The sequence below is a fragment of the Eurypyga helias genome, unplaced genomic scaffold (genome assembly GCF_000690775.1).
Source record: "Eurypyga helias isolate BGI_N326 unplaced genomic scaffold, ASM69077v1 scaffold4686, whole genome shotgun sequence".
NCBI lineage: Eukaryota > Metazoa > Chordata > Aves > Eurypygiformes > Eurypygidae > Eurypyga > Eurypyga helias.
The window spans coordinates 47,213-59,373 of record NW_010256017.1 but is presented as its reverse complement, the minus strand read 5'-3'; the positions used below and the strand labels follow the sequence as shown (position 1 = coordinate 59,373).

The following is a 12,161-nucleotide window of genomic DNA, read 5'->3' as shown; positions in this document are numbered from 1 at the left end:
TCAGAAAGGGCTATTGTTTTTGTAAAAAAGATGTAGGATAATCTCTTTGGGAATTACTGGGGGTCATTTGACACATACAGCCTTCCAGTACCTGAAGGGGCCTACAAGGAAGCTGGGGGGGACTTTTTACAAGGGCCTGTAGTGACAGGACAAAGGGTAACGGGTTTAAACTGAAAGCGGGGAGGCTTAGATTGGCTATCAGGAAGAAGTTCTTCATGGAGAGGGTGGTGAGGCACTGGAACTGGTTGCCCAGAGAAGCTGTAGATGCTCCATCCCTGGAAGTGTTCAAGGCCAGGCTGGATGAGGCTTTGAGCAACCTGGTCTGGTGGAAAGTGTCCCTGCCCATGGCAAGGGGTTGGAAGTACATGATCTTTCAACCCAAACCAGTCTGTGATTCTATGATTTGAGGTGAGCTGGTTTTCAACAAGTATGCTGGCTCATCAGCATTTTAATACCCACCCGAGCCATCTAAAAGAGCTGTCTCTGAACACGTTTTATTTGCTCGTTATTTTCCAGAAATGCTGAAACACGGTGGAAATTCCAGACGCCTGAAGACATTGCTGAAAATGGGTGGATGTTCTAAACAAGCAAGCTGCGTGTTCTAGGTACCCACACGCCCATTAACCTTTCACTAACCCCAAGCCAAACAACGGTAAAGCTGATGGGGTTCTATTAATAAAGTATTCAAGGGCTGAGTTTCAATTAATGACAGTCAGCAGAGTTCCAGGAAAATTAGTTTTCAGCATCAACAAGGCATGACTTCATTCTCTGATGAGATTAAAAGTTTTCCTGGTAAAGGCAACTTTGTAAAGGTAGTAAACTTCTGTGGTGTGTTTGGTTTTTTATATAGGAGACACCGATGTATTAACTGGTGCCATAAGCTTTTGTCAGAACATAGACAACGTGGCTTGAAAACGATTTAGATGACGCATCTTCAACAGCCAACTAAAGGGACTATTAATTAAATAGTAATAGGTCTTAAGGGGTCTCCCACGATTTGACTATGGCTGGCACTTTTCATTTTTACTGAATATCTGGAAATAAGTATAAATCAACTTCTGGCAATTACCGTGGATAAGCACAGGAGTGGCAGATAGCTATGGGCAATCACACAGACAACACAGGACATCATCTACATGGTAACAGTGCTTTCAGGTGAAAAGCGTTTGAACATAAGGAAGTGTAATTGATTAAGGAAGAGGCAGGGAAAAGTGCACCTCCACGGGAGCAACCATTTGCTGGAGAGCTGCAAGTATGAACGGCGGGTCCAGGTACATCAGAGGGTCCCTCTCGTTAAAGCCCGCGAGCCTGGAAGCAGCTAAGCGCCTGCTGTTTCTCTCCTGGGATCTCACAGGATTTATGATTAATTATTGACTAATTATTAAATTACTTTTTCTTTTTAGTTCAGTACCAGATATTTTGGTAATCGCTTCTAGATCGATGTTGGAAACAGATTTAGTTTAACGACTAACACTCATGACCACCATTCCCATCTGTGCTCAGCTAGTGGGTATTTTAAGGTGTATTTTTGGTGATCTTAGGAGAGCCGTGTTTGATGAGACATTAGACATATTTCTATACAGAGAACTTAAGAACTAGTTTCACAGGGCACAGCAAAATTTTCAAAAGCTGTTTAACTAGATCAAGAATCAGCCTTGCAATTTTCAAGCTTTTGTTTAAAACAAAAAAGAAAGGCAGCACATTCTTGATGGCCACTCAGAACAAAGGAACCTCTAAGGAAGGACGTATGCTCGCCTTGCCCTGAATGGGAAATCACTGTGCAGCAAGATAAGCCAGGCTTAAAGACTGTAGATTAGTTGAGGACTCCAAATTCAGGAAAGATAAAAAGAAAGTTGTACAGATACGTGGTGCACAGCACAGACAAAAGTTTCATGATGCTAAGCGGTTCACAGCCCTTGAACTATAAGAAAACGCTCTTAAGTGCCAATATTCTGGGGATGGGGGGCGTGTTAGGAATATTCTGAGCCAGTTTGTGGGTTAGGTATGTCCTAGGCAGTTTCTCACTGTCACAGGATGTATGAGCATAAGAGGTGCTTCGCTCTCTGTACGCTCAGCAGGCACACGTGGTCACCACAAAAGAAGATTGGCTCTGCCACATGGTATTTTCTGCCTCAGCTGAACGAACCCACAGAGAAAACTATGAAGAAAGGTAGAGGGGAATCAGTAGGCTGTAATAACGGTCCTTGAGAACTTAAAAACCCATGTGTGCACGCAAAGGGCTGAGGTTTGGGAGACATGACGCTAGCGAAGGCTCAGCGATGAAACCACCGAGCTTCGTTCTTACACCATTTCATCGGTCGCCACCACAGTGAAGCGAAGCACCCTGCAGCATGCAGCTTTTGGTAAGATCAAGGAGGTAAACATACATATACATTAGGACACGTCTCCACTCCTTCACTTAAACACATTTCTGTTGGCTATAAATAAAAATGTGTTTGTTTACGTCAAGTAAACACTGTCCACGTTTTACACAAACACTTCACATATTATCACGACACAACCCTTTCATGATGTGGCTTTTGGACAATATATATGTTTTAAACAACATAAATCCATATAAAAGGAGCTTAAAGTCACAACTGAGATTTTTAACTAGTTAATTGATGTTGGAGCTTATTCTTTATACAAATTTCGAAAAGGCATGATCACATTTGCTGGCACTGTAACGAGTATATACCAAAAGGCCTCTGATGTTAAACATTACCGTGGCAAACATTGTGATAACCTTGTCTGCCTGCCACTCATCCTGTAGTCCTCAATTTCCATGTATTATAAGGCAGCTCAGCAATGAAGGACACTGTAACGAAGAAGTGACCAAGAAACCTAACCCGTTAGGCAACACCAGCATGGGACACCTGAGATAAACCCACACGAGCCGTGTTGTTTTTAAGCAAACCTTTTTGCTTTCTAACACATCCAATCCCAAATTCTAATTTTTCTGTTGAAGAGTCAGTATTTTCTACAGCAAACTGCAACAGAACAAGTTGTGTTAAGGCTGTGCAAAAACACAGGCAAGAAACAAAAAACACTAGATCTCAAAATACCTCCAGGCACATAACTGTTTGTTTTATTCACTGCATCCTAAAATACTACTAACAGGTTTATTTGGGCCTCTGTATGTAAAATGATCACTTACTGCTATGTTTAACCTTTTCTAGTCATATCCAAAGCCCTTTATTTTTCAGTAAGTTAATGAATCATTAAAATCATTGCAAAAATAAAGAAAAAAATCCATTTTATGTGACTTCCAAATACATTTCTTCAAAATACACTCAAAAGTATATTATGTTGCATGTATGACACACTGGTGTGAAGAATTTACGTGCAAGTATAAAACAAAGTACGTATTAAGGAATTAGAAGCTGAAGGAACATCTCAGACTACATAAACTTAACCCCTGACACTGCAGATAGCTACATCATATAATCCCTTTCATAAAGTGACTTCGGCTGAACCATCCAGGTTACATCCTTCTATTTCTCAGCGAGAGGACTGCTGATTCAGCAGCTGATATCTCAATGAAAACACAACTCTTCAATCACTGAAATACATAACCTCTGACAAACTGGAGCAAAAGTAACATTATATTCTCCTGGATGTGATGTGAGAAAACCTGTGACAGATTTTTCCACATGATTCTCCCCCCACCCTTCCTCCCTCAATCATCCACCACGTCACCTCGAACTATGGATTAAGAAAATCCAAACAAGCATGTTAAGAAATACTTATATGCACATTACATTCCCAATCTGAAACCCATCAAGTCTACTGAATTTCTTCCAAAATACAAAAGTACTTACCCAATGTGTCTTTTAGATTTTTAACCAGAGAACCTTTCTTTAAGCTGTTTTTTCGCTCCACATAATTTGATGGCACATATCCCGTTTTGTTGGCTGCGTTTCTTACCCTCCACCATGTCTTGGAATCATCTAATAGCCAAAGACGCTCATTTTTCTTGATGTCAAGTTCTTGGTCCTGCTGTGCAGTGTAATCCCACTTTGCAATAACAATAACTTCTTCTGTCATCTTTCATGGAGTCCTTCTGCAACAAAACATTAGAACGTTCTCATCAGCAAATTATAGCATGTAATTCTTCAGCTTTTTTCTTTGAGTTCTTCTGAAATAAGCAAGCAAAAGGTAGAAAAAGTGAGAAAGTCATACAGACAAAAAACTCTGTAGGCTGGAACTCCTTTTTAAAATATGGGAAGTCATACTGACCTTTCTTGCCTTTTCCACTACTAAAATATGACAACACCTTGATAGTAAATTCTAATCAATGCATTAAGTTTGCTTCCTCTGAATGTTTATAAAACGTTATCCAGATGTACATCAACAAAGGCCGATTTATAAAACCCATTTGGTTTTTTGCATATAGCATTATAAAACTATCCCACACCTGGAATTCAAAGGTCTGATCTGAGAAAGAAAAAAAAGCAGCAGCATTCCAAAAATACATTTTCCTTCTGCCCTAGTTTCTCATCCTCATGCATATTATTTATAAGTTTTCTGTGTTTAAACAAAGTTATCCTTTTTTTTTTTTCAGTAGGAAGTTAAAAATACTTCAGGACTAATGTAACTCAGCAGGGAAATCTGCCACCAAGAAGAGGGTGCTAGCAAGCCTTTGTTCACAGTGTGTTGTGCAGGCAGCACTGGACTGCATTTTAGGAGAAGCCTTCACTCCCCCTTGGCTCCTGGGAAGATCCCAGCTCACCAGAGTCCTGCACCGGGCACGAGTCAGCAGGGTGAAGAGTAGCCACCGCACTTCCCTCGATCGCCTTTAATTTCTTCCCTACCCAAAACTGATTCACAGTCCTGTTAAGACTGAATAAGTTGTCTTTTTTTACTTACCTGCCACAAGGTAAGTCTGGTCTGTTCCAAAGCTATCGTCAGCTGCACAAAGACAGCTGTGTGCCTCCACGTTTTCCTACGCATCCCAGTAATTCCTGGGATCAATGTGAGGGAGCACAACAGTGTACAAGGAAAAGTCCCCGGCCAACACCAGTAACATTCAAACATACCGTAATGCCAAAACATGCTGATTTTAGCCTCTAAATTCTGAGAAGTTACCTAAAATTTTCTTATTGCTGCCAGAGTTTTTTGGGGGAGAGAAGTGAAGGAGGACGTGAGAGAGAGAGAGGGAAGAACATATTTGAAAATCAACGTAGCAGAGTTTTTTTTGGTTTTGGGGTCTTTTTTTTTTTTAAGTAAAAACTGTAGATTTCCTTTAAATTACAGCTCAGTAGAAACATGTCCTAGAGTACTTAAAACTATTAATGTCCAAGGATGTTTAACATGATGTGACTTTGCTGCCTAGTTCTTAGCAGTCCACTGCCCTATGAACTCTGATACCACACAGTTTATCTGACAAAAAGGTAATTATCAAAACCAAAAACAAACAAAAAAGCAAAACAAAACAAACAAATACAAACCCAAACCTCATTGAGAAATTCTGTTCAGCATGTAAGTTACATCAAGTATATTCAGAAAGGGTTCCTTCTGCAGTCTGTAAACACACACACACTTTCTCCCTTTAGCTACAGTACAAGCTGTGAAAACTACATGCTAGACAGCCCAGCAGTCTACTCTTCCAAAGAAAAAGGAAGTGTTTTCCATATTTAAAGTTAACCTACAATCATAAAACACAATAGTGGAGTCTTATAATTTAATAGCCTCCTCTTATCATTATTTTTGTTTCCAGAAGAGCGCAGTACGGGGTTGAGCTATGGTTGCTAGACTATTTGACAGCAAAGCTGTGGAAAGCACCAGCAACATCACCCTTCATAGCCAAGGTAGGACACCACTTTTGAAAATCTGAAGTTGAAATCAACAGTTTTAAGTTCTTATTTTCCTACTAGAAAACACAAAGGAACATACAACGATTAAAACATTATTCAAATGTGGGTTTGCACAGCTGAGTCCCCAGGTGAATCCAAAAAGAAGTTAACATGTTTTCAACTGAGAAGAAACACAATCCTTACAGTTCCAACAGGTTGTGACTTACGCAGGAAGAATCAATGATTTTACAAGAAATAAGTCACTTTACCCTTCAACAAATTTTTTTCCCCCTAAAATAATAATCCTGCCTGACAACAACACAGGAGCGCCTGAGCTTTGGACCGCAGTCTCCAATCAACTGCCCTGGTTTCTGACTCACATACAACAGGCAGACAGCCCACGGGTCGATAAGCTGATGTAGCCACAGGGGGATGGCAATCAAGCATGTTCTGGAGGCCAGTGTTGTCAATACAATCTCTCTCTCCAATTTAGACCCATTTATTTTATCTCTCCAATTGTGAAGTGGTCAATTCTTACTATTCCTGGGGACACAGAGAACATGAAGAAATAGGACACCATCAATGCAGTTGGCCAATGTTGCCACCACACAGGCTCCACTTTGAAAAATGGTTATTTTCACAACACGGGCAAGTTAAAACTATCTATCTATATTACAGTATATTAATAATAATAAAAAATAGGCAAAGTATTTGACTAGTAACAGATGGAAAACTATTAAAATATTAAATCCTTCTTATCCCTCTGAAGCAAAAGAAAAAAAAATCCACCAAAAATAAACAGGACCCTGTATTCTACAGTAGCCGAGTGCTTTCCCAAAGGTGCTGGGCAAGGATGGAAGCACAGGAAGAGAGCACATGCCAGGGCTGATGACATCAACTATGCAGTCCTCCGAAATTCCCTCAGGACAGGGAGCCCCAAGCTACCCCATTTTTACAATTCCAGTTATTGTCAATGTGCACAACTGCCGCTTTGCCTGAGAAACGGTGCCATTTCAGAAGCAGCCCCCCTGCATAATGCAGTTCTGGCAGAAGAACAGGGAAGCCAAGTTTCTCAAGCGGCACACTCATGCAGAACCCCAGCCAGTAAAGTACTCCAGATTTTGCTCAACGCTTGATGGCACAAGCATTCCTACCCACATGGGGACAGGACTTAAAACAAGTCAAAATGCATCATATACCTGCAGCTAAACACCTGGCCATTTACAGCTGTATGCATGTGTGTGGAGGAGTTTATTGTGCTGGGATTTTTTTTTGGGGGGGGAACAGGGGGTGTTTGTTTGGTGCTGCCCTTTTTATTTTTCATTATGGGGAACTAGTATTGAAGTTCTTAAAATTACTTTCTTCTGGTTACATTATTACACTGGCTCCATCAAGGACAATATGGTTCTTCCTGTGACATTTGCAGAGCTAAGATTTCCTCGTATGTGAATAAGGACACATTTGTTCCCCAGAAGGGGGGCTGCAGAGCTAACAGTTTTGAATGCTCCTGCAACGCAGCTATGCGCCAAACAAAAGATTAGAAACAAATGACATAACTAAATTTGGGGAAAACCATAAGTAAAAAAACAGTAATACAACCTTCCAAAGCATCTGAGTGCCCCATAAAAACTTGACACGCACTCAAAACACGACATTCTTTGGTATACTGCTTATAGACTTCATAACAAAAAAATACCAGAGTCACCATAGATTCTAGAGACTCCTACATCAAGAAAATGAAAATTCATTACTGCTAAGAGTGTACAGACTCCTGGAACGTTCCTCCTCATGAAGCTCAAAAGTCCTAGTGCTGAAATACAGTCTCTACCCTGTGTACCCGACAGGGTAGCACCCCCCACTTTAAAAAGCGCCAGTGAAAAGCTCTGAAGTACCTCAAAACTAAGTTTATGAAATGCAACGCAGCCCTTTCTCAGCACAAGATTGTTTCACTTGAAAAAAGTGTATGTATGGCCTTGCTTTTTAGCTTACTGTATCAAGCGGTCATTTGCTTTACTTTTGTGGCACTCCAACTTCCAACCACAGTTTTTAAAACAGAACCAACAAAACCCACCAAAACAAAGACCCCTCACTAAACAAGCAAACAAACAAAATTTCACCACCCAGAGTTTCAGAGGTAATCCTTACACTAACTACATGACCGATGCACACTTTCAACCTCTTTTTAGTCACCGTTTCCTTCACTGCTAGCACTGGTTTATTCTACCTATATTGTATTTATATTTAACTGATTTATTCTACCTATATTGTATTTGCTGAAATGTTACAACTGATTAGTTTAGGCTGAGCTCGGGTATTTTCAGTCACTTAGTTTCTTCCCTCCAATTCAAGGTCTGGTAGGAGAGTAGTCCCACCTTCAGTGACAGCCGCCCTACTGCAGAAGTACACATGAAAATGTTCCAACACACAAAAACATGCTTAGGATAGGGGAAAAAAAATGAAAAATCTGCCAGGCTAGGAAGGTAGCGAACAAAAATGTAGCCAAGTTGAAGACAGTCATAAGAAAACCATACTGGAAGCCTGCTCAGAGAGGAAAGGAACATTAGCTAACCCTAAGGCAGAACAAAGGCAACCAGTGGAATATTTAGTACTGTAGCTCCTGCACAGACTCACGGAAGAAAGTCCAGAAAGGAAAAGGTTATGTCCAATAAGCTATCAAGGATTCAAGAATTTATCAGTAGCAGCAAAAAAAAAAAAACCCAAAAAAAAAACCACCAACAACCAAACCCCCCCCCCCTAAAAGAAACACAACACGGACAAACACCACCTATGTCACTTAGAACCGATGAGAACCACGTGAACAATATTCGAGATTATGGAAATCTAAATGTAGAGGAGCTTAAGAGAATTTGCTCCCACAGACTTTAAATTTTTCATTTGAAATATCAGCTCAGTGGATGTTACTTTAAACATCAGACTATATGTAAGTCTCATTTTCTTGTACATCATATATATATGAGATCTCATGTATTAATCATCTCATTTTCTTTTACCAGGCCCAGATTATTTGCCCCCTCATGTGTTTCTCCCACAGTGATAAATAAGAACTGACCCATTCCAGCATGCCACCTGAACTGGAATCTTCTCCTGCAGACTGACATAAAGTTAACACTCCCACTAGTTTAACGCCCTGTACCAATGGGCGGAAGAGCAGCATCTCTTCTGGACTGCAGCAGGAAGACCCAGGGTTATACCAGGGATAGGGTTAGTTCTGACAGTGCCAACAGGAGGTATGGACTGAGCTTTAAAGACACAGTGAGGGTTGCTCTCCCCGTTCACAGTTTCTTTTGCAAAAAAGCAGCATAAAAGAAACATGGCTGAAAAATGACTGACAGTAATGCTCGAAATTTAATTCCTCACCAAGGGAACAAGGAAAAATTCTATTAATAGGAAGCGACAATTGATGTAACAGACTGTTCTGGAATTGGGTGTCCTCCTAAGACACGCTGAAAGGAAAGAAGGTACTAAGTAGACAGAGGCTTTTACATGACACTGATGTGCATAAAACATAATTGCTATACGGCATTACGTAAGACATAATTACTATACGATATTTAGTTAACTGTCTTGTAAGACTGAAAAGACAACTAATGACGTACCATGGTTTCCTCTGTGATCTGAAGGCTGAACCACCTCTCCTTCTCCTGCCCCCAAATTCTGAAAACCGAAATGGGTTTTGAACCCTGCAGCACATGTTGCTAATGGGTCAGGTATCTGGTGTCCACTTGGTTAATCCTTCCTAAGCTGTAGCAAATAGGCAGTGTTTGGTCCTCTAAGGTAATAAAGTTGTGGAAAATAAAAAAGAAAAAGGTATTTTTCCATCAAGGCCTCCCATAGTAAGTGGATGTGCTTACTACATTCTGCAATTAATAAAATAACCTGCACTAGATCACTTCATGTGAAGTACGCTCTGAGTCTGACGCTTTCGTATTTATGAAGATGCAATCTCTGCTTAGCCTGCCTGCTGTTTAAGGAGCTGAGGTTGGAAGCTTTGTTTTCACTTACAGTTGTTCCCTTTGTTGTGTGTGTGTGGTTGTTGGTTTTTTTTGGTTTATAAATCAGACTGGATGAATAGTTCTGACATACAGAAAGATTTCCAAACAGTTCATCTCTACATCCGAGACTGTTTCATTTGGTTCTTAGGGATCAGTAAAGCACCAAACTCAAAGACGACAGAACTCAGAAGGCGTAAAAAAAGAACAGAAATGTGAATTCAAATGAAAACTTGCGAAAAAGAATACACCCTTTGGACATACTTTCAGCTCTTTACAGTAGAACACAGCATTTTTGACACTTAAAAGTATGTATGTTCGAAAAAAAAACAGGAAAATGCCATCTCCTTCATGCAAAGGCCAAAGTTAACCTAAACCAGGCAAAATACCACTCTTCTAATGATTTTACAAGAAAATCTCAAAATGCAGAGATATGAAGATAGTAAATAATTTGAACCAAAATACTGCAAATCGTTGCCCTGTGTTAAAACCAGTAAAACTCTTTCCACGCTTTGTTATGTGGGCTGTTTGCTGGTGCTCATACAAACAGAGATGGATCACGTAAAGGCCACCTTGTCTAACTGCATATTAAAGCTTAACACTTTAATACTGCATATAATGTGTGTCAGTCCACCCCAAGGGAGTAATTTCTTTGGAAAGAGGTCACTGCACCAAAAATTGTTGTAAGAATACTCCTCCTCTCTTTTAAGGAAAGTTAACTAAATAGTTGTAGCGGCCAAACATTCAACATCTGGATATGCAGTTCTGAGGTGTCAAGCCAATACCTGAGCAGGAAAAACACCCCACATACCTGGGCTGGCTAAAATTGCTGTTTTAACACCAGCTTGACAATTAATTTGGGGTATTTCGCTATTAGGTCTCATTAGGATGCATTGACTACTGAACTAAAAGTGATAGCTGAGTAAGTGCAAGTGATTATTATCTAATTTACTTCGATGTGCAAACTGAAGGCAGTCACAATCAATAGAAGACTCTGTCAGTACTACAGGAGAGTCAGTTTTCCAAAGCTGAAAGCAAGGATGAGTGGAAGCGGTAAAGAACAAAGGTGAACAAAGATTCAAATAAATAGATCTACGGTGAAGGAGGAATATTTTATCGCATTTCCCAACCTACTCTCACAATTTAGCTTTTATGGAAGTAGTATTATATGGTTAAAAGTATATCCTGTTTAAAAAATTAGGTAAAATAAAAAATGAGGTTTTCTGTGCCCCCTCTCTCTCCCTGGTCCTTTCTTTGAAAAGGAAAAACTGATAGCAACAAAAGTCAGGAAATGCAAACTGGAGGTGTCGAAAGAAGCACTTTTATAGTTCATTAAGAACTATAAAAAGTTATTAAACTGTGTCTGGAAAAAGTTAAATATTAGCAATAGAATAAGTACAGAATTAGACAGAACATTAAGTTTCCTGCACGTTATATAAGAAAAATTGTTTAATACTTGTTTCTACACTATGGGATTATTTTCCAGTGACAACCGTTTTCTTCTCGGTCATTAACTAGGGTATGAATAATAAGAAAAATTAAATATTTTTAATCTTCAAATGCACCACAAGATAGGAGAAACATCCACAAAGCTTTTACAGTTTTAGCACCATTTCTGAGGAAAATTTGGAGCAATGAAGTAGTTCTGAAGTTACAGTTGTGCCACTAATTTGAAAGCATAAATTGGACATCTTTAATAACACCACCAAGTAGTTAGGCAAACTCTAATCCTAAAGAGAAATTAAGGAAAGAGACAAAACGTATCCTCCAAAAAACTCACACAGCACATCAGCAGACTATGGATGTGCAATTAGTACTTATTAAAAGGGTTTTAAGGAAGATAAGCACAAACAAACTGTTTTTTTCCGTACATTTTTAACTTAATTTGAGCTCCTGATGTAGGTCTCCAAGGCTGCACCCATGCTGGACACATTAACCACCAGCTGCCAGGCAGGCCCAGCCCTATGGGTGACTTCAAAGGTCAGCTCAGCAGACACCATGAGCCTTCCTGGCAGCTCCCAAGACACTTGTTCTTAGGTGCAAAAGTACTTGGTTTCCTTTTTTTCCGTACATTTTTAACTTAATTTGAGCTCCTGATGTAGGTCTCCAAGGCTGCACCCATGCTGGACACATTAACCACCAGCTGCCAGGCAGGCCCAGCCCTATGGGTGACTTCAAAGGTCAGCTCAGCAGACACCATGAGCCTTCCTGGCAGCTCCCAAGACACTTGTTCTTAGGTGCAAAAGTACTTGGTTTCCTTATGAGTCACTTAGATAAAACTGTGACAGCAATTCAGCCTGACCAGCAGGTCGAGGGAGGTGATTCTGCCCCTCCACTCTGCTCTGGTGAGCTCCCA

At 40.2% G+C, this 12,161-nt stretch overlaps 1 protein-coding gene across 1 annotated transcript in view; it reads right to left on the bottom strand.

Annotated features, from left to right (window-relative positions):
- Positions 1-12,161, bottom strand: part of NCK2 (NCK adaptor protein 2) — a 55,650-nt gene that overhangs the window by 29,611 nt on the left and 13,878 nt on the right. The window contains exon 2 of the mRNA XM_010153513.1: positions 3,822-4,063. Within this exon, the coding sequence (XP_010151815.1) occupies positions 3,822-4,047 (226 nt within the window). The 5' untranslated portion in view covers positions 4,048-4,063. The remainder of the gene's footprint in view (positions 1-3,821; positions 4,064-12,161) is intronic.